This window comes from Xiphophorus couchianus, chromosome 2 (assembly GCF_001444195.1).
Source record: "Xiphophorus couchianus chromosome 2, X_couchianus-1.0, whole genome shotgun sequence".
NCBI lineage: Eukaryota > Metazoa > Chordata > Actinopteri > Cyprinodontiformes > Poeciliidae > Xiphophorus > Xiphophorus couchianus.
The window spans coordinates 28,818,198-28,845,937 of record NC_040229.1 but is presented as its reverse complement, the minus strand read 5'-3'; the positions used below and the strand labels follow the sequence as shown (position 1 = coordinate 28,845,937).

Here is a 27,740-nt window from a genome sequence, read left to right as displayed (position 1 = left end):
TGTAAAACTTTTCACTTACAGTTGGCGGGTGGGTGAAATCGTTCATGACTCGACTGTGTTTGCTCCTTCTGAGTAAATTTCAAATCGAAAAAAAAATACTTTATTGACTCCAAGGAGAAATGAAATGTTGCAGCTGTTATCTTCAAAGACTTGTTTGAGGCGCTGATGGCTGTTTTTCTGTGACAGTCTCATCAGGAGGATGCTCAGAGGTTGTTCATCATTTTCTGGCTCTTATGAAGATTTCTTCTATCACATTATCTTCAGTTCCCCAGAATAGAGCTAGCTTTCCTTATCAGCTTTGTTGCTACCCCAACAGATAACTGCAGAAAATCCAGACATTTAGATCTGCAGCGTCTCGCTGCAAACACTGAAGGACATGATACGCTTCCTCAAGACGGGACGTACAATCTGCTCTGTCCCTTCTTGTTGAGTCTCCGGCTCAATCTGTCGTCCAGGCGACCACCAAATTACACGCCTCCGTCATGATGGAAACGGTTTAAATGCTTTTCTCTTGAAACATAGAATCATTTCTTTTCTTCTGTGTTCATTTGAGACAAAACTGTGGCACTGTTGAAAGAAATCCACCGGAAGTCCAGTTGGCAGCTTGCCACACGCCATGTTGGGGAGAAGGCGCCGCTGAATAGACGGGACGTAAAGTCAACTTTTAGACGTACAGTGAACAGTTAAACTCCCGATAAAATACATCAAAGTTTGTGGAGATGGCAAAGTTCGATGTGTATGAATACGTTTGCGAGGCAGCACCATGATTAAGAGAGCCGTTGAACTTTTGAACTTACACGTTGTGTGGGTGTTGGGGATGAGGGGCGCCAAGTAGACGCATATAGTTAAATAGTAAAGGGAAATATATAAAGTCAAACGGCATTTGTCTTCAACATGGAGCCATCACTCTTTCTCCACATATTCAATTCTGGTAATCGTCCATAGCTTAGCTTAGCTGGAATAGCTCAGATCAGGGTCACTTCTTACTGGGTGTAAAATTAGCAGCAGGGCTTTTTCACTAAACAGGACGATGACAGTTTGGGCGGTGCTAGGATGGATTTCATGCGACACCAAATATTTCCACACGATGCAACTCTGACCGCTGCACATATCCGATGGCACTGCCAGCGCGGGGAGAGGAACGGGGTTTTTGAGAATGTAAAGAGGGGAAAATAGTCCTCATCGCCCTCTCTAAACACTGGTACCAGAAGTTTCCACTTTTCTAGAGTGGCAAATCCGACCACATTTCATGTGAATATACTTCCCCTGTAACCTTTCTTTTCTTTTGCTTCTGCTGCCCTCATCAGGAGGCTCTCGGGGGCCCCGGCAAAAGGACGGCCCTAGGTTCTGGTGTTGAAAAGCTTCCCGCCGTTGAGGCCGAGCGAGCGTGTTCTCCTGGCCGGCGCTTGATGAGAAAAGCAGCCTCCTCTTACGGAGAGAGCCGTGGATGTGGTCCATTGGCTTCCTAGAGCTCCATTTTTCACTCAGCTTTCAATTTTCACTCGCTGCGGAGAGTGATGCCGGTCTTTGGGGATGGGGGGACATATTCTGCTGCCTTGCGGTGTAAAAGTAACCGAGAGGAGACGCGCGTAAAGATATTTATATACTTAGCAGCTCAACACACGTTTGACCAACTGTTCTCCCGGCTCAGTGTGCAACAGCAAACCCGGTGAATGACTGATGAGAGTGAGTGAGGCTGACGTTGTAAAAAAAGAAAACAAGACTCCAGTATCTTTTCATCATCTCGACGCCTTTTTCTCCGTACATCATTTCTGAAAAGTGTGCGCTGTGTGCAACGTGTAATAATGAAACCCTCTTACACAGAAGCGCTTGGCAGGTTTTTCAAGGAAACTCTGCGTTGTTGTTCTTCTCTCGCTTCCTCTTTTTCATATCAAATATCTTTTTGTTTCCTAATCTAAACTTACCACTGTGACGCAGAGGTCAAATTCTGCATCACTGCAATTTGCCAAACCCCATCACATCACTGAAGTCAATCCAGTTTTTTTTTGTTGTTTTTTTTTAATGTAGCCAAAACGTATCTCCCTGTCCCTGGGGGAAAACTCTTTGTATCGGTCATATGTGAAAAAGTGTTTCTCCCCTTAGAGATCGCTTTTGTTATCTTGTCACACTTTGACGTTTCAGGTCATCAAAGATCAATATCCAGGATGAGCCCAGCAAATACAAGAAGCAATGTCCAGATGCATTATTTCTTCAATAGAGGAAGAATAATAACACACAGGAGTATGTGAAAAGATATTCACTTGTAACACAGCATTTTGTAAAAAAGAAAAGTTGTAAAATCATCATTTTAAAGCATCATTAAAACGGCATCATGTAATAGTCGACACAAAATGTAGTAAAACTCTTGCCTTGAAGGTTCTGGCCATGTGCCTGAAACTGAATGACCATTCCACAAACAAACAAACAAACAAACAAACAAACAAACAAGAACATGCATTTTTTTTGTTTTTTTTCTTTGCTAAATTGTATTTTTAAAAATTACAACAAATTCCCTAAACTAAAGATTTATCTAAAATTGCAAGTTGTCCTTTTCCAGACAGTCGAGTGACATTTACGGCTCTGTTTGGCTTTCCTGAAAATAAAAACGGCTCTTTGGGTTGTAAAAGTTGCTGATCTAGATCTAGGCGATTTTCTATGATTGATGGATCTACGACCTTTGCCCTTTATCAGAAAATCCTGAAGGAAAACATAGTTTGCGATCTGAAACTCGAACCCTCTCGGATGAAACAGCGGAACCGCCTAAGAAAACATGAATAAATGGCTTAAAGAAGCAAGATCTTGAAGTGACCTACTCAAAGTACGGATCTGAAGCCGACTGAGAAGTTGTGGTATGGCCAATTAAAAGAAATGTGGCAGGAACTTTAGAATCCTGCACAGTGATGAAAAAGACTCACTGCCAATTATTGCAAACCCCTAATGGCTTGGATAGCTTTTTATATATTTTTTTGCCTAATTAATTCAAATTGTGATTTGGGAACTGCCTTATATCCATGTGATACTTTGTGATTATCTAAAATATTCAAGAGTGACCTAAAGAAAGACTTTTTCTCAGCAAAACCGTCATGGTCTCTTCACCCCAATCTAAGTTCAACATGACCTCTACTAAAATATGCAGCAGCCAAAGCATCGAATCAGCAGGGATCCTGCTCACCGTCGCCACCTCCAGGTGGGGTTTGTTCGGCCGGCAGGGTGTGAAGCTCAGTTGCTGTATTGGGCGTAGGTGGCTGGTAAACCACAGACATGCGGCTGAGTGAAACCTTGTACGGCCAAAGGTCGCCGGGGGTCGAGCTAACCTTTCGACTTTCGGTTGATTTATTATCCCATAGGGTGATGCTGCCTCTCTCTGACCAAGCAGACGAGAGGTCAAAGGGCACAAAGTAACTGAAGGGGACTGGAAAAGAAAATTGTTTTCTGAAACAGGTACTGTCTAAGAAAACATGGACAGCAGTTTTCTGTGCCTTACAAAAGCACCTAGACCCCATGAACCTCTCCACATTTGATCAACTTACAACCAGTGATGGCAAAGTTACTTTGACAAAGTAACTTCAATCGGATTACTGATTACTCCTTGAGAAAGTAGCTTAGTCAAATTAGTGATAACTTGATTTGGAAAGTAACTAAGTTACATAAAAGTAACTTTTTTAGTTGCTTTCAGCAGCTGCTGACAACAACACTGTGAAAATGACATTGATCTTTGGCAAAACTTCATTGTAAGCTATTTTATAATAGTAACATCAACGATGTGTCTCCACTTATAAGGTTGAACTGAAGGGGAGATTGTTTAATGGTTACTACAGTACAAAATAAACTTTAGTAATTTGTGTGTTCCAGTTCCAGAAAACTATAAATAGGATTTCGCCCCCAGCGTCCAGGTTCTGTGTTACGGTCCTGCGTTTGGTGTCACAGCGCACAGAGCTCTTCCTGTCGCACAGATTTGTGACATTAATCTTAATATTAACAATTATAATGGCGTTTAGTCGCACAACTTTACGAACACATTTTTTTTTCATGGCTGTTTGCTCGTTTACTACGCTGTTCTTATTAGTCTCGATGTTTGCAGTTTTCTGGAGGGTCAGTTACAGCAAATATATTAACTTGACATTAACAAAGACACGGATCATCCGGGTAATGATGGACTAAAACTAACTGGATGTCAGACAGATTCTGGGGTTTATGTCTGCTGATTTCCAAGCCCAAAAAGCGCAGCTCATTCAATTTGCAAGCGACTTTGGAATGAAAAAAAACAAGCCCAAAGCTGCTTATAATAATCGGACTTGGCGAGCGAAACTCAACATACTTCCTGTTTTTCCAGCAACAAAATGCGCTTCTTCCTCTAACCTCCATTGTTTATGTTTCTGTCGCTGCTCAGACTGTCGCATAAACACCGGTCACTCCCCAAGACGCTTAGAGGAAATAACATTTTATTACAAAAGAAAATAATAATAATGCAAAGTAATTTCGATGAGTAACTGTAGCGTTAGACCAACACAAAATACTGCAGATCGTTGAAAGTGCAAAAATAGTAGCGGTGTAACGTTTCGCAAAACTCACAAGATGGGACAATATTTTAACATTGCTTTCAAGAAAGCTTGAATGTATGCAATAAAGCCTTTCTTTTGCATTTTTATTGATTTTTGCCACAAGCAACAAACTGATGTCTTTCTTTTTCAGATTCTTTTTAAGCAGCTATTCTCAATCTGCAGGATAGCATTGACTATTTCCCAGTTGCTACTGACAGGGGGCGCTGTGACTGTGATGTAGCTTAGCTAGAAGCCTCCTTTAGAGTATCCACAACGACAACATTGCTTAACAGTCACTCTTTCGCTATTTATTACTCCTACTGGAAACTAGAGGTGTGCGATACCGCATATTTTGGTATCAATCCGATACTAATTAAATACACGGCCAGTATCGTGGATACCGATACCAATACTAACTACGATACTTTTTCATTAATTAAGTTTGATAACTCATCAAACTTCTGACCTTTAGGTGGTTTTGGGAGGTTTTTTGGACAAGGTTTAGTATAAAATACTTTAATAACATATTAACATGAAAAACAGAAACAAGAAACAAATTTGTGGGCTTCTTTTTTCCTAAATAAAGTGCAATAAATGACCATTTAAGACCAAATCAAAACTATTTTTGTTAATGAATAGTTGAGGAAAAATTCAAAAGGGAATCTGAAACTAAAAACTCAGTTTTATCATGCTGGTATTGATCCGATACTGATACAGATTCAGTATCGATATTACATCGCCCGCCTCCGCTAGAAACCCAAAATGCGCAGTATGTGGGGTGTCCTTCATCAATTGCTTTCCACAATTGGCTGGCGTTTGAGACTTAGCAGCCACCTTTATGAAATATTGTGATGTTTTAATATTGCTAGATATCGTATGACGAGATGTTTTTACAGCCTTAAATACATAGCGATATATGGTTTTCTGAAGTGCACCACCACAGGTTGGTTGCAGTTTCATCCTGCTTTTCTTTAGGAGCAACAAGGAAGCTGGTTAAAGTTGAAGATGGTTGGGTGTTAATACAGAACAGCCTTTGAGGAAAACCTTTGAAAGGGAGCAAAATAATTGAGCCTGAGACACAGATTCACCTTCCAACAGCACAAAGCTAACCTTAAAGCCAGAGTAAGATGGAGCACACAAGACTGTTAAAACAAACAAAAAAAAAGCTAAAATGTTATTTTCCTTCCATTCCAAACTTTTAATCTACTTTGTGCTGGTCTCTTCCATGTTAAAACCTCAATAAATACATTTAAGTTTGTGGTTGTTATGTGAAAAAGTGTGGCAATGTGCAAGGGGCGTGAAGATTTTCGCGAGGCTCACTCTAACCAAACGCAGGGAAGAAACTACGATTTTGACATCATAAAACTGTGACTTTTTAATATAAATTTTTGAACTAAATTTTGTGCTTTTCAGTCATCTGTAGTGCCCGCTACGTGGCACTTTAAATCTGGCACTTTGACATTTTAATGAAACTAGCTGAGTGAACTCAGAGTAATCTTCTAATGAGAATGCCAACTATTTTTCAGCGAGGGGGCGGGCGGCACCACCAAGCTCCAGCAACTGTCCTCTCAGGCAGCTGCTGGTTATTTAGGGCCGACTCCTGACCGAGTGGCTGGCATCAGCTGCTGCCCTCGCTGTTTGTCACCATCCAGAGTTTTACAGTACAAACACGTGTGCAAACAGGCCCACCTGTTGACACTTGTGTGTTTTTATATAGACCGGCTGGGGCCTGGACTCGCCCGGGCCTCCCTCTGGACAGGTGGCCCCAACGCGCCCTTCCACCCAGCCTGACCCGATCCGGCCGCTACGCAGTCACACCCATGCAGTGCGGCGACACACTCCAGACCCACGGCTTTAAGGTCCAGCAAAGACGACAGAACATGTGGTCTGTGAAGCGATTGCTCATCCCCTACTGCAGAATTTCACGAATAAGCCTGGAAATATTACTTTACCGTACGTCTGTTTAAGGGTAAACGTGGTTATAAAGTCGGCCACAAGACGTTTTAAAAGTTCCCGGGTTTGGCCAACAAAGCCTGACTTTCGTTGTCAGCTTCGGTTTAATTCAGGCAGGACTTCTGGACTAAACAAAGTTTTACTGATCTAAACAGAGACAACTGGCTACCTAAATAGGTTAAATTATTAGCTCTTTTTTTTTGTTTGTAAAATGTCCACTGTTCTACTGCGAGTCGAATGGATCATAATGACAATTCACACTTCTCTTTGATTGTATTTCCTCTTTATTTCTTGTTACTTTTACACTTTTTGTGCTGTGACCCTACAGTGTCGATTCTTATCAGCGAGTCGTGTCTGGACTGTTTGGCAAAGTTTCTCCTGGTGCTCTGTCAGTGTTTTCAGCCGTAGCTGTGAATGGTCTCGCTTCACCGCTGGCAGGACGTTGGTAACGTTGAACGTTTTTCTTCTCTGGACAGTTCTTTTTCCAGGAAACGTTAAAAATGACTCCACAAGAGCCCTCTGCTGAACATTCTTGATCCTTCTTGCAGAATCTGTCCTTTGAAGATTTGATTTGTTCTGATTAGCTTTATTTTTTTTCTTCTTTCTCTCTTTTCTTTAAGTGCATCTGCCTTCTTGAGCAAGCTCTGTTCCGGCGAGAACCCGATCGCTTCGCTGACTCTGCTTTTAGAGAATGATTGAAATCCCTGTGGCTTTCTTTAGAGTTCCTAAATGTCTGTCCTTGAACTTCTTGGTGGACGGGATTATATTTGCACCAAGGTTCTTGCCTGTTGCGCCATTTGTTGCAAATTGATGTTGGCAGTTCATGTTTCTGTGGAGGAAACCATGTTTGACAAAACAAGAGTGGTTTTGAGCATTATTCTGTTCTTCTTACACAATCAGAAAGATAAAGTTATATGACTTGTTGCATGAGGTTTGTGTTTTGAGCTAAATCCAACTGCGTTTCCATTACAAATGTCCACAAAACTTTGTCTATTTTACGCTGGGGTTGAAAACCCCTCCCCACAATTTCGCAATTGTGGTGTATTTCCATTAAATAAGAAATGCAATTAAAATCACTTGTGAGTAAGTCTGTTCCCCCGATAAGGTATTAAAAAATATGCCGCTCCATTATCCACCAACTACTTCCAGCAGTCGTCTTCTTCATGGTTTGCGTCATTGGCATGTGACTCGTAAGATGCGAAAAAAAAAGTGTTCCCACTGCAGTTTTGTGAAATAAATCAATGTTGATTTGGCCCCCCAAAAAACAACACAAAAACAACACATCATCATAGCATAAAAACCTTTTATCGAAAAAAAAACAGAGTTTTTTCCGAAATTGCCGCGTTTCCAATTTATTTTTCGAAATGTCAAACTGTGCGATTTTATGGTCTGCGGAAATGCAGCTGGTAAGATTATCTAAATCACGCCAACTGGTCATATTGTGCAAATTAGGCAAGCAAGTGAATTTTAATTAACTTTATTATTTTTTTCGCAACGTTCCATCTCATCAGTCTTCACAGCATCCTGGAGTTTTCTCAAACTGCCGCCATAAAATCAGAGGTCAAGATTTTATTTGCTCTTAAAAACGTTGGGGAACCACCGCGGCCAGCAGGCAGGGCGATCTCAGTTTGCAAATTCCAGCTAATTAACCTTCAGCGTCTGTACAATGTTTAGTTGTTTTTTTTGTGTGTATTCATGAACTAGCTCTGACTTGAAGCTAGTTCCTCGTCAGAGCATTTTGTGTCGCTACCGGTTACCGGGCTCCAGAGTGCATCCCTCCGCAGACCTCCTGTCAAACAGCGACACGACAAAGGGGCGTGTCCTACTGTTTACCTGAGTGATATGCTAAAGATGTGTGTGACCAAGCCTATTGTCACAGACTGCCATGGTCCTCCAACTGTTGGAAAAAGTACAGCTGAACAAATGACATTATCAAATATTTAGGAGGTTAAAAGAAAGCAAAATAACAGGCAAAATATGATTAGTTCAAGCACATTGGTGTTTACTCTAAATAAAGCAGGGAAGTGCAGTGGAGGACATTCCTGGAACTGAAGCTGGAACAACAGCGAGGCAAGAACAAGGGGCTGGTCGCTTCCTGAATCTGAAACATGGATCTGGGAATGAGAGCAAGCCCGTGGCAGAGGTCACTGCCACCCTAGACAGGTTACCAATCCGTTACCACGGCAACATTTAGACACACAGGACAAGCAACGGCTGTGGGATTAAGCCGGAGTACCCAGAGGTGGGCCCGTCGATAAGCTATAAATGAATTGCATGATAAGTTAAAACGAGAGCAATAATTTCCACTTGCATGAATTATCGTTTTTCTCTTTTCTCTCTTTCCACCAAAAACTGGATAACAGCTTTGGTTGTAGTTTTGATTACTTATATTGTTTTAGATTATTAATATCGGATATTTAAAGTGTCTTCTAGATCCAGCGTCTAGAATGTTTATTAGAATCAAAGGTTTATTGATCTTTGAGAGGATGTTCTTGCATTACTATGCCATTACCATTAAACCACTTGGTCTCAGTCACTTTTAGGACAATTATTTGTCCAGCAACATGTGTTATAGTGACAGACCAAGTCAAGAGAGAACTTACAGAGGAACATGCAACTCCGTGTAGAAAAGTCCTGGGAGAAAAAAACCCCAAAGCGAGAAGATCTGTGATTAATGTATTCAAGATCAACTTACATCTTAAGGCCTTAACTTCACATACACTGATTTAAGTCTTTTTAAGGACGCATGGACACCCTGACTAAAGAAATGTATTTAAACTTCTGAATTTGAAAAACAATAAAAACAAATTCTGAAAGATTCATTCAGAATATTCTGGCATTTTAGCACATAGAAATAATTTTGATAATCATAACTAACCCAAAAGAAAGATCAAAATATGATGTCAGACAGACAGAGTGGTGATGTGATGACAGTGGTTATCAGAAACAGAATCAGCAAACACTCTGACGCAGGAATCACAGTATAAAGACATTAATATACACATTTTACAGGATTATGTGTGTCTAACCCTAACCCTTTCTGTACGTACTTGGCTTAAAGAGTATACGGAGGAAACCCAAACTAGTTCCTTCACTAGGCAGCTTTTCGCCAGCCCCATGAAAATCAGTTCTGTTCTCGGTGGGACAAAGCAGGCAGAAACAAAGAGGCTGAGGATGATCGAGGCTCAGAGAGTCTGCCGTCTCACGATCCCGCAGACTTCCTCCAGACTGTACTTCCACGCCCCACATCTGCGACACTGCGCCCCTTTATATCCCGCCTTTAAATGCTTCCTCAGATCCTCTTTTAGGTTGCACTCTTGTGCACTTCTGAGATCAAACTGTCTTTTGAAGTGGGAGTCTTTCTCTGTCTTCTCTAGAGATGAAAGGCGAACCACGGGCACGCAGAGCGCCGTCTTGCCATGGGGCCTCTCTTTCTCTCTCGCTGCCAAAATCCACTCGCAGTGGCCGAACGGGGGAGACAAGAGGGACCAGAGGACCACGTCCAGATACATCCAGATATATCCCGATGTGTTGAAAATGGCCCTCAAATCATCCTTCCTGCCTCATCGGGGTGTTGCCGTCTTCCTCACGTCCAAATTGTCACTCCTCTGCTTCATCTCGCCTTTCTCTCCAGTCAGTGCTGATCTTTGGACATCCCTGGTATTTCTTGGCTTTTGAAGACGAATGTAATCGAGTCGCAGCGTGAGACAGATTCTCTACTTCTCTGCGTTCCTAAAGCACATTGTGAGGTTCAAAGTCTGTGCTGTGAACATGTTATCAACCCTCACTTTTTTCTTTTCTTTTCACTCGTTTATGGTGAAAAGTAGGATCGAGGTTTTTCTAGGACTCGGCGATTAATCTTTAAAATCGATGAATCGAATTTTTGGGTTCTGAAGATTTAATTTTTAGAAAATTGTGAGTAGCAATCAGTAGCAAATGATCAGTAGCAGGACTTTTAGATGAGTATTTGAAAGAACAAATTAAACCGTCTGAGCCGGTCACGCCAGATCCTGATGACGCTTATTTTCCCCATTAAAGCAAGTTTTTTTCCCCTCTTAATTTTAAGATATTTTTCTGGTGAAATTGCATATTTATTCTGCTAATGTTATCACTATGATCTCGTAATTTAAAGAAATATTCTCACAGAAGGGACGATTGATATAAAAGCCACTTTTTGAAAATGTTTCCAGTCGTGTAATTCTTTTTTTTTTCTTTTAGAAAAAAAGAGCAAGAAAATTTTTTTTTTTTTTAAATTAGAAATGGTATGAAAAAAATTATTTTTGAACGATGGCCTAAGCCGTGCTCCGTTTGGTTCTCAGAGTTTGGGATGTTGTTTTATAACCATTTCAGATGTCATTCGAAACATACTGCAACATCATTTTCTAGCAAATTCACAAACATTGTTTTGTTCAGTTTTGGTGGCATTTGCCAAAATGTAAACAAGCTCAGCAACGTATGAATACTTTTCCAAGCCAGTGTAACAGACGAGCTGAGAGCAACATTTTATACTGAAAAGGACTTTTATTATTTACAGCAAAGCTACAATAAAGAGGGAATGTCTTAAACAGCATTTCAAATCATTTTTTACACATTTTGACTTCAGGAGTCTGACAGCGTTTCTTGTACTTCCAACTAGTAGACACGTCCCGGGTTGATCTTTTCACGTCGTTATGAACACAGTGCAATAAGGCAATGTTTCTATTTACAACTCTTAGAAAACTGTACAGGAGAAGCAACGAGAGCTCTCTTCGAATCCAACTGCTTTATGCGATACGAGATAAATAACAGGTCATTTTAACCACAGCAAATATAAAAATACATACTAGTGCAGAGAAAATCATCTTCTTCTTCTGCTGCCCTTGTTCACCCCGCTTTGACGCGTGTGTGCGCGGGTCCGTCGTTTTAGGAATGTGCACGCTATAATTACGAGAGGCCTTCCATTACAATGGCAACATAGCTGAGCTACTTTCTGTTTTCCACCGCTCACACGTCTCCAAAGCCCGTAAGATGAAATACAAAATAAGAACTTTTTATTTATGTCAATAAAAAAAAGCTACATTTGACTCAATTATGTGAGTCCAGATATTAAAAAAAAAAGAAAAGAATATTTATTCAGACACACTCCAGCTCACAAAGAAAGTTACAAGAATTGAATTTTGATGCTGCTGGGCTTAAAAATTTTATCACAATGTTTTGTGGTATGATATCGATAAAACTGACTATAAGAATCTATTATTACGCTTTTAAATTCATTGATGTTTACTGATACTTTTATAGAACATGAAAGGATCAAAGGTGGAGAAAAATAGTAAAAACCAACGATACGGACAGCTTTGGAGGTCTTTAAACATCAGTTTGGAATTTATCGTGACAACGATACATGAAGATCCTTATCATGCTAAGGAAATTATCGCGATAAATTGATCAACGATACGATGAATGCCCACTCCTACTCTGGATTTGAACTGGTATACGTTCTCCTAGCTTTGAAGCCAGGAGCTGACATCTGCCATGTTCTCCTAAATCCTGTGTGATTTAAGAGAACATGGAGAACAATCCAACATAATGATGCCATTCTGGTGGTAGAAGTCCTCTGTTAGATGACTGCTGCTGCTGTTGCTCCATGTGTGGGAAGAAATGTTGACGAGTGGATTTTTACTGTACGCCAATCTGTGATTTTATGTCTGTGAAAAGCTTTAGAAATAAACTCTACTTACTTACATACTGTGTAGTCCTTAGAGAAGTTTTTAAAGTTGTCTTAAGGTTTTTAGTCTGAAATCAGCTTCAGTAAGTGCCTTGACTTTGGACCTGTCAGTGTTTTTGTGTTCAGCCTGTGGGATCCTTAGGGAGATTTCAGGGACTATAACCTCTCACTTTTTTGTCCCACAAGATGTTTTAATAATTTTTAAATGACAGTGTTACTTTGAGCGTTGTCCCATGTCCGATGAGACGTCACATATGATTATCACATGTGACTCCCGGACAGAAAAGTCTATACAAGCCAGATTTTAAGCACTGATTATTCCCTTTTAAGGCTAATTGCTTTAAGCTTTTGACCAACTAATGGCCTGTTTGAGTTAACATGAAGTTTTTAATACTTAACATGGTCTTATTTCTTTCGTCTATTGTTTCTTTTCCTTCTTTTTGCATGTTGATGCTCTACTTACAAGCTGTGAGGGTCCAGCACACTGAAATGTGAGTACGTATAATTTCTTTCCCACATTTCAGGATCCCACTCCTGATCCTGGAAATTTCCAGGATCAGGAGTGTATTTCTCTATCTGGACAAAGCCCTAGGGCTGGGTCCTTGTGCCACAATGGCGTACCAAAGTCCAACGATAAACATTCTACATTTTCTGCATTATTATTCTTCTCCATTAAAAATAGTTTCTTGTCAATATCAGCATGAAAGTTCCTTTATTTCCCACCCAGAACTTGGGCTGAAGCAGCAGTGATGCCTTGTTGCCCGAAAGCTAACTAGCCAAACGTTAACAAAAACAATCCCCACAAACAGCGTGACCATAGTTGTGGTCATTTTTAGTACTCGCTTGTGCTGCTTTCAATTTCTCTCAGAATTTGACGCAAACAAGTTTACCTTTACTTTTAAATGTGCATCAGATCTGATCTTTAAAGTTTTTCAAACTCAGTTGGTCAGTTTTGTGTTTCCGACTTGAAACTCAGAAACTGCCAGAAACATAACGCACCACTGATACTCAAAGCAGTAGTGGGGATGTGCAAAATTAGGCTGTGATATCATTGTTTGCCCAAAGGTTTGTATAGTAAACATGCATAAGAAAAAAAAAAGTTCTTAAAAATCTTCACTATAAAATCACTTTATAAAAATCTCGCCAAAAACGTACGATTTGGAGAAGAGGTACAATCACAGCAAGAAAAACAAAAACAAAAAAAAACAACTATTTGTTTTGCAGTATAAATATTAGTGCGGGGTGCCTGAATCTTTCATTATTAATTATTATTATTATTATTAATAATAATTAAAATACTGTATATATTTTTTGAAGTCAGCTTCTATAAAGTTATCAGTAATAATTCATTTACCTGAAGCAGAAACACGTCACATGGCAGTGAGTTTGTAAAGTGCTGCAATGCTAACAGCTAGCTAGATGTTAGCTGAGACTAGCAACTATAACCATAGGATACCACGGCATAATTGGGAATATTAACCTTTCACACTTTAGTATAAGACAGTCACGTTTGTTGCTGAGACTGTAAGTGTAAAACCTGTGACCTAACGTTATGCTAGTTGACGATGCTAACTGTATTAACCTGCCTCACTAGCTTAAACCTGGGGTGTCTAAACCTTTAAAATAATTGAATACAATTATTTTTGCAAAGGCATCAATGGATGCAATGAGGCGATTTATCTCCCAATTAGCCGGCTGCAGCTTGCAGCCTCAAGCGATGTATCTGGATGTACTCAGGTGTGTTTTTGGCAGGAAAAGCAGCAACAAAATTAACCACGGTCTCTTGTGAAACTACATCCTCTAAAATAGCATCGTTAGTAGGAACACCTTCGGTTTCAAGTTGCTGAAATCAGCTACATAGGCGGATCCGTCTGACAAGCTGTTAGCTTTCCACTATCTCTAGGATTTCTATAAAGTCAACAAAACCATCTGACCTCCGCCACCAGATAAGGGAACTATTATTCTGAATTTTTTATTATTTAAAAAAAAAACAAAACTATTTATCCATTTAAAAACAGGGCGCATTTAATTCGTCTGCTGTGGCAATAAGTCGTCGCCACTGCAACTGTAGTCCAGTGGGGGCAAAACCAACAGGTAATCTTTCTTTTCCACTCCCAGTGTTATCCAGTTCCCACAAACAAACGTTAGTTTCAGTCTGAGTCCAGTTAGGCTGGATGGATGCGTGTCTGCGGTAAAAGAGGACGTTGTGGAAGACTGATACCCCTTATGCTTTGTGAGACGGACTAGGCTGTTGAAGTGAAGTCCCAGTGTTTTAATCGCCCTCCGCCTGGACTTGGTCATCTTCGCTCTATCAAGGCGCCTCGTCGATGCTGGCGCCCATGCGCTTCTGGATGGTCACCCGACGGATGGACGGCTTGGACGTCAGATCCGGCTTGGGTGGGAACTGCTCCGTCAGAATCCGCAGGACGGAGTCCATTTTCCGGTCCATCTGGTGAATCTGAGAGAGACAAAAAGGACGAAATTTTAACTGGATAGTTCAACGTGAGATCAACACGCTGAACCAAAGTGAGCCGGCGACTTTGTGCCGCCGCAAAGTGGCTGCCGTCGCAATGACAGGGTAGCGAGAGACGTAATGACACGTCTCGCAGTTGGCGTCTTACCTGGTAAAGCCGCTCATTACAAAAAGCTGCTAAGGTATATGATGTACGAGTGGGCTGACAGACAGACACACACACACACACACGCCAGCCGCTGTTTACATGCTTGATAAACTGTAAACACAGGTGTGTCACCCGGCACACACACATCTCCGAGAGTCTAACCACGGGGATGACTGCAGATAAAAGGCCGCGCCTCACCAGCTCTAGTAAACACCAGACAGACTGGGGACGGGCAAAAAAAATCATTCAGAGTTCAGAGTTTATGAATTTTAACTAAGGTGACCTCTACAGTTTCTCTTACATTGTCATCTTCCTCATATAAAGGCCTGAGTCATTTTTTGCCTAAGTCATCGTTTGGCAGAATATGCCTTAGGCCATTTTTTTTTTTTTTTGGAAAGTGACAACATGTTTTTTTTATCTTTTGTTTTTTTTAGAGTTTCCCCATACAAAGTCCAGTTGGTGCAAAATTGTATGCAATTTAAAAAATAGGTGCACCAACCAAATCGTCAGAGATTTAAATCAAGCGATTTTTCCTCGATCAGATGTTTTGGTGACTAAATATGGAAGATTGCATAATTTTATGTTTAATTTTAAAACTACAACCTCCATGAAAGATCCTGGAGGATGTTTTTTTTTTTTTTTTTTTTTTTTAAATTGTTTTAAGAATAAAAAAAAAAAAATCTGACTCGGTCGATATCTGAGTCGGACCTCAAACGAAATCTAGAAGTTGGTATCGGCTATAAAAGAGTGAGCAATCGTTGCATTTCTATGTAAAATGTTCAAATCTACAACAACTAAAACTGCTTGTTCTTCCAAGCCAGGACCCTTAACACAGTGCCATTTTAAAATGACCAATATGGCGTCATAGGTTTGTTTGCAACAATATAAATAACAGTCGTTACCTGGTTACTCACCAGACTATTTCCTGCTTCCTTTAAGACAAATTAGTGTCGAAGCAAAAAGAAGCCGCTCTAACCTTCAGATGCAGAAATCTTTTTTAGAGGTTTCATTGAACGAAGAGTTGCTAAGCAAATTCTGAACAAAAACACTGACTGATCTCTAAAAATGAGATATTAGGTAAAGAGAACAATAGAAGAGAACAATTTTGGGTGCGTGAAGTGAAACAGACTCCGACGCAGACAGACTGCCGAATTCAAAGTCGGATTGGAACTTTCCGGCACCTGCACTTTAATTCCCACCTCACTATAGCTTTAGATTATAGTGATTACTGCAACCCAGAAGTAGGAAGCAGAAATGACTTCGTTTCGCCTTTCGTTCTGCAGTGAACCGCAAATTAAGTAATCCAGAACGATAAGGCCTCAGGCCGTTCAAAGCGCTTCACGGTCTGGATTTCGTCCGCCTATACAGAGCCTTCTGTGATCTGTAATTTGCATTCTGTGCAAAGTATGGAAAAGTGTTCCTACTTCTTTTTTTCACCCAGTGTTTTGCACTTTGTCAAATTCAACGCATTCATTGGGATTCAGTGATACAGACTTCAAGAATGACCTTGAAGTGGAAGAAAAGTGATACATTGCATGGTTTTATAGATTTGTATTCGTAGAAACCGTTGAAAGCAAATTTATAAGGTACAGAGTGCCATATAAACTGAAGTCTACAGTTAGTATGTAAATAATGAAAACAGTGTGAAGTGGTCTGATTAAGAGTTTATACAGATTTTTTCCCCCTCTGCTTCATAAAAGGATAAAAAATGGCTTGTACACATTCGTCCTCTGGAAAATCTCACTTCCTTTCTAAATAAAAAGCAAACATTGTGTAACTTTTATTCCCCATAAAAAGTGCCTTTCCAAACTTGCTCCAAACTAAGAGGAACGGCCAACTTTGAATGTGATGGACAATTTGAATTTGTCCAACCGACTTCGAGCCACAGAGCATTAATCTCTAAATTTACGAAAACAGCTAAACCAAAAACTTTTAAGTTTGTGTCTAAGATCAGACATGATTAGAAATAGGTGTACACACCCACCTTGAGCTATAAATGAAAACGTTCAAAACGTCTAGTCCACAAACGTTGCTAACTACAAAGAGCTTCAGAGCTGAAGAATTGCTTTGTACTCATCGACTTATCCTCCAACAACTACTTACAGGTTCCAGCCAATAACCTGTGACGACTGAAATGGCTTCCAAAACCTGTGGAAAGTGATAAGAATGGCTCCTTGTGAATCAAAGCCTCAACATTAAAGCACATCAAAGGAGCCCAACATCTGAGGCGCGGAGCTGAACGGACAGATTCAGACTCCTGTCTTTTTCCTAAACGCTAAAAGGCCTGAGCGAGCGCTTCCTGGCAGCGCTCGCTCAGACGGTTAACATCGATTTCATAGGCTTTACGTTTGTTCCTTCTCCTCGTCTTTTACTGTGTGAGCGCCTGACGGCCTCGGACGTTTTGATGGCAGAGGGGGACGTTTATCAGCTATTCTCCCCGATGAGGTATGAGCCGTAAAGAGGAGGACGGTATAAATCTCAAATATTGGGGATGGTCGCAAAACGTAAGAGAAGGGGTCAGGGTTCAAGCGAGATCATAAATGAGAACTTTTTGCTTTATGATATCAAAGGCATCTTTGATATGGATTAGCACCAAAATGCATTAATTACCTGTTGTCGTTGTTGTGTCGACCTTGTGGACCACTCAGGTGTTCTGGTTCTAATTCTGGTCTGTTCTGTGTCCCCAGAACCAGAACCAAACAGAAAAGCAGCGTTCAGCTTCTAAGGCTATAATCTGGAACAAACTTCCAGAAAACTTCCAAAACTGCTGAAACACTGAGTTGCTTTAAATTAAGGTTTAAAACCCACTGGTTTAGAGTTGCTTTTCATTTGTAGTAAACAACAGAGTATAAGAAAGAAAAAACAAAACAAAACAAACAAGCTTCAAACGAAGACAATTAGGAAAATAACAGAGAAAATAAAAAAATATAGAAAGTTACTAGAGTAAAGTCAAAACACTACAAGAATGAACTTGTACAAGAATAAAGTCATAATATTATGTGAATAAAGTAATGAAAATATAAGATGAAAGTCAGTATTACAAGAATAAAGATGTTATATGAAAGTAAATTCATACTATTACGAGCATAGTCGTATGGGAATAAAGTAAAAATGAGACAAGAATAAAGCCATTAACATTTAATTCTCATATTATTAAGGATAAAGTAACAAAAATACAATGACTTTATTGTTGTATTTTATTACTTTATTCATGTAACGCTGACTTATTCTCAAAATATTACGACTTTATTCTCATAATGCCATAACTGTATTGTCGTAATTTCATTTGTTTATTACTCATTTTTTTCTAAGTGTGGCCCTAATACTCTGTCGTATTTGTAAGCAGAACATTGACCAACAAATTTGATGTACTGTATGATGTTTGTATGGTGTAAAGCTGCCTTACTGCTGAAATGTTCTACAGTACATATAGTGATAAACTTGACTCCTCTGTGGCACAAAACCGGAGAAAAGCGGCTCTGCTAATCGCTATCACAATCAGCACAACGTGAGCAAAGGGCTCTAACTCTTTTCTAACTCTTCTGGCCAGAGGTTTGAATTTCCAGCTCGTACAGATTTCTTTCTTCCACCCCCGTCTGAGAATGAACTGTGACCTAAATAGTTGCGCAAAGCAGACAAAGCACGCGCCAGAGCCCAGATGAAGATAACAGATAAATAAGAAATCATAAACATCTTGGGCACAACTCCACCGAGTTATCAGTCTTCTCACTGGAGCCTGAAACGGAGCAGGGTAGAAACAAAACAAAACAGAAAAGCACTAAGTTACACAATGGTGCCGCGATCACACACGATTGTGTGATCGCGTGATGAGATTTACATCTGAGGCTTTGGCCGGTGACAAAACCCCGGAGGAACAGTGAGGGTAAAAGGTCGTGAACGCGTATTGACATGTTGCCGGTGATTTTCACCCTGTGTGGTATATAATTAGATTTCCTTTCACTTTACCGCAGTGACGGAAAACCAGAGAAGCGTAAGAGGGTAGACTTTTTTTTTTTTTTCAGTTGGCTTCTATTCAGATATTTACTCATAATTCCTCACTCGAAGAACGCAGGGCTCTCACTGCAGTAAACATCTTCCTAGTGAGGCCTAGATCAGAGTTTCTACATACTTTAATTCGTAGATTTCAGACTTTTTCAGATTCGTATTTGCAGAAAATATTTCTACGCTGCTCAGACCGTTAGTGAGGCACTTGCAAAAGCCACCGACGAAAGAACGATGGATGCGTTTTGGGAAACGTGGGCTGCGTTCACACCGGCCCTCTGTAGTTCGCTTTAATCAAACTCTCGTCTGTTTTTGTGTCGTTTCCCCCAGTGGTTCTCGGCGCAGCGACACCGCAGCCGAGGAGGTGAACAAGTTTTTCAATAGTTTGGTTTGTTTGACACAGTGCAGTGTGAAAGCGAACCGCAGCAGCTGAAAATGTAACAAATGTTGCAATTTTGGTCCCCAGTTGAATCCGACTACAGATTCTTTGGTAGACAGCAGGGCAGGGAATACAACTATCTATCCATTCTCAAATTTCCTTTTCCATACATAACCAAAACACGTTCTAGCTGAGACGGACATATTAGACTGGCTCATACAGTCGAAATCAGATATTTACATAAACCGAATAAAACGATACGCACATATTTTTTTTTTCCCCCCTCACTGTCTTAAGTTAAATCAGACCAAACTTCTCGTGTTTTAGGTTTTAGGTAAGTTAAAATGACCAAAATTATTTCTATTAAGAGAAGCTTGTAGAAAGGAACCCAAAAGGTTTGGTCCTAGTAATCCTATTAAATCTAAAAATAAAAATAAATTATGTTCTCGCTAGGTTTCCTGGTATTTAACAAACAGAAATGATTTTATGTGATTCTATCTAGCAGGTTGTTAGGACCACTCTCTAACATCCTACTCTTTCAACAAAAACAGGAAATAAGAAATGAAGATCTTTGAACATGAAAATCCTCTCATTACACCAAGAGAAAATATTTATACCTAGAACAGAATAAAGTTAGTTGTAAATAACTAATCCCACCTATTCACACCAATTAAATAGGAAATGAATGTATTTGATATCCCTACAATATTTCAGTCTTTCTTTTCTTCAGTAACAAAAGAGTCAAAGATTTTTGTCGTCCTAACTTACTTTTTATTTATTTATTTTCAGTTAAGCTGTCAGATGTAAACGAAGCTGATCCTGATGAAAATATTTTCATCACGATCAAACAAAGCTGCATGCAACGTTGATGCTAGAATGTGGCAGTGTGTCTTCCAGCACAATTACAGTGAGAGCTGAAACGATTAATCGTATTAATCGTGATGAATCGAGTATTGAAATAATGGTCAACTAATTTAGTGATTGATTAATTGCCAACTGGAGAATACAGACTCAAAAACAAGTAATTTGTTGTGAAAAAAAAAAAAATTCAGAAAAGAAGTTGAGCCAAAACTGTAGAATACATATGATCACATTATGCATTTAAGATACAAACATTGTTTTCTGTAAAAATGTTTTAGCCAAAACTCTTCTATATAAATATAACTTTTATTGTCTTACTTAAAAGATGCAAATACATCATTCAGTTCCTTTTCTAACGTATTTTGATTACTGTATAAGAAAATCTAAAGTGGTTAAATTAAAAAAATGTGTAGAATGTGTCAATTTCTTATCTGATTAATCAATTAACCATCGATTAATCGGTTAGTAAAATAATCGTTAGTTGCTGCTCTAACTGAATGTGGCATTTAATTTAGTTCCAATTACTTTAGAGGAATCATCAGGAGCGCAAACAAGGCGTCACAAACAACCAGACATCTTCCTTCACGTCGAATCGATGTTCCCAGTAAATGAATGAACTGAAATCAAAGGTTTGGACGGCAAACCTTTGGAAGCGACGCTAAGCTCTGCCCGTCTTTTCTCTGATGCGTCTGAGTGACCAGGGTGACGTGCTGCGCTGACGTGCGACCCGGTGACAGGTGACGCTCCAGCTGTCCTCTGACCACAGGCAGCACATGGGACGGTCAAAAACATGACCGCTCAGCTGCAGGGGGTTTCCCCGTCCGACAGCTCAGCTCCACAAACGCCTGCAGATTAAACCTTTGGTGATGTTCCTTTAGCAGCAGCAAGTCGAAGGTCTTTAGTTTCAATCAGTGGCAGAGTGAAAACAATTGATCAGAGGCCTCTCTTCTTGTAGACAATAAATAAATATGGGTGCTCAGTTGTTCAAATGCTTAAATATGCCCATTTCGCTTTCCGTACATGAAGTGTTTCTAATTTAATAAATAAATGTTAAAATAAGCTGTGAAAAATAACATTTCTTTTGAGTCCCCACAGATGTTTTCACATTTTCTTCCCACACCACTAACTAAAATTTCCAGTATACTTCAGAGGGAGTCTATGGGACAGAGCAACAGAAAGTAGGGCATAAATGTGAAATGGAAGGAAAATAGTAAATAGTTTTCCACATTTTCTCACAAATATCTCGTAATTATGAGTTCGAAAGTCAAAATTACCACTTAGCAAGTCGAAATTATGACTCAGAAACTCAAAACGACAACTTGGAGTCTCGTAATTATGACTTGGAAAGCTGAAATGATAATTTTACATATAAAACATTATGACTTCGAAAGTCAAAATTATGACTCCTTGCTGGCTTTTACCCTTTCCTTCATGGAAATGGGCTTCAATACAATATACAGTGGAAAATGTGCATTTCTCTTAAGCCTCTATTAAAACGATACCCCAAAATAAAATCCAGTGCAATCTATTTTTTCATTAGGCAATGTCTTAATTGAATTCCCTTCTTAATGTATTTATTTCTGTAATTGTATTCTATTAGGTCTTTTATTATCATTATGAAGAAATAATTGATTTAAAAACAAGGTCCTCTATCAATCTGAAAAGCTATTTGTAGTATTATTTCAGGCGTATTGAGATATCTGCAAAACAAACAAGACAAAAAAAAAATACTTGGTAAGATTTTATGGTTTTGCAGTGAAAAACGTTCTACCAGTGAAAATTGGTTCAGCCAAACATTTACACTTCAGACTGAAAACATTTAATCATATGCATAATTTTGTTTCATTACCCAAAATTAACCTTGAACCTCATCCATGCGTTCATCTTCAGGCGTATTGATTATTGTAACAGCATCTTCACAGGTCTGTCCAAGAAATCAATCAAACAGCTGCAGCTGATCCAGAACGCTGCTGCTGGCGTTCTGACTAGAACCAGGAAGATAGAGCACATAACACCAGTTTTAAAGTCCCTCCACTGGCTCCCTGTAGCTCAAAGAATAGACTTTAAAATACTGTTGTTAGTTTATAAATCACTGAACGGCTCAGCACCACGATACATTAAAGATCTGCTGTTGTTGTATCAACCTTCCAGACCTCTCAGGTCTTCCGGTTCTGGTTCTGCTCTGCATCCCCAGAACCAGAACCAAACGAGGAGAAGCAGCTTTCAGCATCTATGCGCCACAAATTTGGAACAAATTTCCAGAAAACTGTAAAACAGCTGAAACACTGACTTCCTTTAAATCTCGACTGAAACCCCACCTGTTTAGAATTGTATTTGAAATGTAATCAATTACAAATTTATTGATGGAACCTGACTTAATGTCGTGTTTTGATTGTTGATTCTATACTGTATTGTGTTTCTGTGTTTGTTATGATGTAAAGCACTTTGAAATGCCTTGCTGCTGAAATGTGCTATACAAATAACATTTGATTTAGATTTTTTTTTTTGAAGCGTTTGAGGTGAACATTTGAATTTTTCAGTCAAAAAGCCGTAAAACGTGAACTGCCACAATGCAGGTTACCAAAAAAGAGTCGGATACTTCTAGAAAACGCCAGTCATCTTTAGTAGTTTGATCTTTAATCAGGAATTCGTGGGCTTTCCGGTCTCCATGAGGACTTGTGGAGACATGGAGACAAGCGGTGGGGACAACAGAGAGCTCCTGTTCACACAGGAACTCCCTTCCTGAACTCCCTTCCTGCTCTCCCCTGGGGACGCTCCATCTGCTATCAGCCGCCGTACGAGCACAGAGGCAAACATGCAGACAAACAGGGCCGTATGTAATACACGCACACAAACACCGCTAGGTTGGCCTCGTCTTATTGTCCCGAAGCAAACAACAAACAAAGCCTGAGAAACAAAGACCCGTGTCCCCCGTTGGGGACTCCAACCGCGGTCCAAGCTCTCGGAGAGCCTGTGACTGAAAAACCTGCATGCCCATACACTCTGCACTGCAAACGGCTGAAATTGTTTTTCCCAAAGCTGAGCCAGCCTGCCTGATTACATTGAGCATGTTGACATAAACCTGACTCACGATAAGGTGCGATATATCCAGCCCGTTGCTGCAGGGCACCTTTTCTGAGACGTGGCTTTACATCCAGAATAAATAGGAATCTCTTGCAAAACACTGGGGAAATTAAATACTGTGAATGTGTGTGTTTTTCTTCTTTTATTTCCTAACACACACACTGCTATTATTTTGAATACAACAACTCCAAGTGTGTCCACACAGATTACTTTTGCTTTTTTGACATTTAAACCTATCGGGCCACCGTACCATAGAAGTAGCATATATTTTGTAGGAAAAACAAATTACCCAAACTTTGGTCCATGTGTTGGTAGGGTTAGGTATTGCTAGGGTAAACATCAGTTAATTTATTTTATTTGTTTTCTTGGTTCCATTAATTACGTTGAGTCGTCCGGATCTTGACGTAGCAAAGTAGTCCAAGACCATCACACTGCCACCACCGTACTTGACTGTAGGTCAGTATAGAGCCATGCTAAGACTAAAGAATAAATAAAAAAATAATAAAATGACCAGAATAAAGTTTAAATAACATGATAATAAAGTCATAGTATTGCAAAAAAAAAAAATAAGTCGAAATAATACCAGAAAAAGTCGTAGCATCCTGACTTTATTCTTGTACAATTTTACTCTCATAACACTTTTGACTTTTTTTCTCGAACAAGTTTATTCTCATAATTCCATTTTTTTAAAAATGTTCTTAGTGTGGCCCTTATACTTTTACTGAAGTGGTGTGTCAGGGACACACACCTTCCAAACAGTTCCCACTTTGACCTCTAAGTCCACAGGATATATTCCTAAACTTTGGCTATCATTAGGCTATTTTGCAAAATTGCAAGACCCTTTGTATTCGTTTTTGGGTGGAGGCATTGCAACATCCGATGAGCAGCTTTTTATTTATTTATTTATTTATTTTTAAATATAAATAACGCTCACCTGACCTGAGGCTGGTGAACCCTGCAACACTCTCCATGTTGTTCTGGGTCGCTTCGTGACTTCCTGGATTAGGCGCCAATTCTCTCTTGGGGTAATTCTGGTAGGCCAACACAAAAACAAATCCTGGGAAAGTCCACCATTGTTCCTTGTTTACTCTGTTTGTGGTTACTGACTCTCATTATGGTTTTGGCGTTTAATTTCTTTTCACCAGAGCTTGATGCGTTGGCTTTAAAGAGCTTTCGGCCTCCTTCATGTTGTCAGTAAGGTTCTGTCTTGATTTGCTAAAATCAGACCTGGATGTGGCTAACCAAGCTGAACTCAGAGATAATTCGTGTTGCTAACAAAAGTGGGCAAACACCTTTTTCTTTTCTTTTTTTTTTTTAAGCATAAGGTCACATCAGCTTTATTACATTAGTAGATAAAATCAGACGTTAACAGATTTGTTTTATTTACTCATTTTTCCTTAACATGAAAGTAGATTTTAAAAAAATCTGTAAAGTAGGGAAAAATATTTACAGGTCTGTAAAACTTATGAAGCTTGAAAAAAAAGAGATTTTTTTCTTCTCCCCTCCTCCTCCTCTTTACTAAAATTAAAAATCTTTGCTGAAGCGTTTCTGTATTTCCCAAGCTGACCTCTCCACATTCAGCGACTCACACTGCCATCTGTTGGAAGCCCGGAAAGCTTTGGAGAAAGGCTCAAAATCTGCAATCGCTGCATTCTTCCAGCCGTGCCAAACTCTACCATCGCATGATTCTTGACAAATGGAGACATGACACGCAAGAGGGATACGAGATCCTGGATGGAGCAGAATGAGGGAGCGTGTGGTAGCACTGACAGCTGTAATTAGGTGTTGCAAAGCGGTGCGGCTCGTTCGAGAAGCGAAAACAAGGCTTGGACACGGTGCACAGCGATGTCTCGACTGGATACAAAAACCTTTTTAATTTTTTTTCTTCACGTACCACACAGGCAATAATAGAAACTGCAACTCATAATGTGATATTTGTCTCCTCCTCTTCTTGTTCTCTCTCTTTTCTCTCTTTCTGACAGCCGTCTTGAAGGGATTCTGGGAACAACGTGGTGGAAGTAAAAATAAAAACAAAAGGGATAAGCACTGATTAAAAACACAAGGACAGCAGAGGAGCCAAAAGAAAAGCGCACCAGCTTTAGCAGCGTGCTGCAAACTGTGCCTGTCCAGGTCACGGCGGTTTTTCAAACAAAAACAAGATTCCCGTCACTGAAATCCTCGTGGTGGCACGAGACAATGGAGCCGGAGCGGGGGGACAGAAACAGAGATAAGACAAGACAGAAGCCATTGTACAGATCAGCGCTGTCTCATGCTGTAATAAATCTGTAATGTGTTTTCCCACCACAGTAACCTTACAAGGCCTGTGGCTTTAACTCTTTTATCCTTCACAGCAACGCAGTTTTGTTCTGCCAAATGTTAGCTTTTATTCTTTCAGTCTAACAAATTAAGTGACATATTGTTGATTTCTTATGGAAATAACTTTCTTCTAAAACCAAGTCATGTATTTCTGTTTTCCTGTTTGTATACTTACCGTCTTCCTCTATATATTTTACTGAAACATAATGTTGATTTTTTTTTATTTAATGGAAATAATTTGGGAGTAAATTCCAAAGCTTCAGTTCTATGGGAGGCTGCATCTTATTCCTTTGTACTTTTAACACACGCACTTACTTAGCTACACTTTGCTAGTACAGGTTGGACATCGTTTTGCCTTCAGTATGTTTAATGGTAGCCTGGTAAGAACTCGGTCCTTGTTTCTTGGAGGAGTGGACTCTGATAAGGTTTGAACTTTTACCCAATCACTAACATGGCCAGTTTGACACGATGAAGCTTCCATACTTTTAATGGAAATAAAGCTGCAGTTGCTGCAGATTTGTCAGCTGTACAACCATGAGAATCTCCCCACATGCCCAGGGTGCTCCGGCGGATTGAGATTTGACGACTGCGGAGGCAATCGGAGAACGGTGAACACATCGTCACACCCAAGAAATCAGTTTTGGGTTGCCTAAAAAATTCTGACCGTATCATTTTAATATTGTGAATGTTGGTGCTGGAATCCAGACTCATTCCTCAATGGAAAATTTTCCCAGCCTGTCGTCTAATTTTGGTGAGCAACGTGTGAATTTCAATCTCGGCTTCCTGTTCTTAGCTAACCAGAGTGCCAACCCATGATGCCGCTTGAAGGCTTGTGAGATGGTATCTTCCTCCACTCTGGGCTGTAATGAGTAGTTATTTGCTCTATCGTCTCTAATCAGTCTGCACACTCTCGTCTCTTATCTCTCTTCTGACATCAACAAGACAACAACACCTTCGGCACTCACTGGATGTTTTCTCTGAGAACCTAAATGACGGTTATGAATGACGAACAGTTTCAGCTGAATACAGTGTTGAGAAAATTGAGAACGACAAGGAACGGAAGTGATATGCCTATGAAAGCGGCCAGAGAATGCAAGTTGGTTGATTGCTTGGTTACTCTATGGAGAACATAGAGAGTAACGGTATGAACCGAGCCACATGTGAATACGCCACAAGTCGTTAAAAAAAAAACATGGCGCGCCATGATCGGCCTACCACTTTCTGTCACCGTCTTTTTTGTAGTTTGCGCCTGTGGCAACATCCACTTGCTGATCGTGGGACTCGTGTGATGCGGAAAAAATGCTTCTGTTGCAGCTTTGAGAAATAAACCACTTTCAATATGGCCAAAAATCCAAACATCCAGATTTATTTTCAAAATGTCAAATTGCGCCAGTAGATGGTCAATGGAAACGCATGTAGTGTCATCCTTACCCTTAAATTTGAAGAACCCTTTTAGATTTTACTTCTACATTAGTCCTTTACTAACACATTGAACTAAATGGTAGGAAGCTGGTTCTGTTCTGTTGCTTTAACATAACCAACCTCGACTTTTTATTATCTTGTATTGTAACCTGTTAGACAATGCGCCATTTGCAAGGAGTTCTTGCTGGACTTCCAGTATCGCTGCCATCAGTAGTTGTAATAATCCATTGCATGAGTTATAATCATCTGTTAGTAAAACTGTTAGAAAGGTTGTGTTTAAAAAAAAAGAAAAGAAAAAAAAACTACAAATGCTGACGGATCAGTATTGAGAACAAAAGGCTGCAAACACATTTTGCTCCAAGTAGGGAACAGTTTCAGGTCATATGATGCTGGACTTGGACTACCTAGCTGCCCTTTGTGACTCAAACGAACGCGCACACACACACACACACAAGCTTTGGCAAGCAGTAACAGTATGGGGTGTACACACTGGCCTTTCTGATGGGCCAACAGCAGGCTAGCATTACACATGGGTCATCACCATCATTACGGCAACAGACCTGCATTAAAAGAGAACAAATATAAAGATGATAAAAGAGGATATAATATTTATTAACATCAGGCAATAAAACTAAAGCCTCATAAAACGTGTGCGTATTTGCATGTCGCAGCACTCCAGATTTACTTTTTATGGTCAACACTGGAATTCAAGATGAGCCTTTTGCTGGTCCTGCACCGCAGGTCACCGGTCTCTGGCCCAACCACTACAAAAATGGTGCTCAGCCAGCACTTCTATTCGGATCTCAGATGTTATCACTTCCTGGAACGATGTGAAAAATTTTGTAATAACTTCTCCA

The 27,740-nt window shown here is 39.9% G+C and overlaps 1 protein-coding gene and 1 long non-coding RNA gene across 3 annotated transcripts in view; one reads left to right on the top strand and one right to left on the bottom strand.

The window, feature by feature from the left end:
• The first annotated feature begins 7,963 nt into the window (after positions 1-7,963).
• On the top strand, positions 7,964-25,975 carry LOC114136554 (uncharacterized). The gene is made up of 3 exons (XR_003593830.1): positions 7,964-8,736; positions 12,665-12,689; positions 25,128-25,975. It is a non-coding gene; the product is annotated as an uncharacterized LOC114136554 (long non-coding RNA).
• The window catches only part of kcnq1.2 (potassium voltage-gated channel, KQT-like subfamily, member 1.2), a 207,018-nt gene continuing 190,161 nt past the window's right edge, over positions 10,884-27,740 (bottom strand). For both annotated transcript variants that reach the window (XM_028004588.1, XM_028004596.1), the window contains one exon: positions 10,884-14,656. In XM_028004588.1, coding sequence (XP_027860389.1) covers positions 14,510-14,656 — 147 coding nt within the window. In that variant the 3' untranslated portion in view covers positions 10,884-14,509. The remainder of the gene's footprint in view (positions 14,657-27,740) is intronic.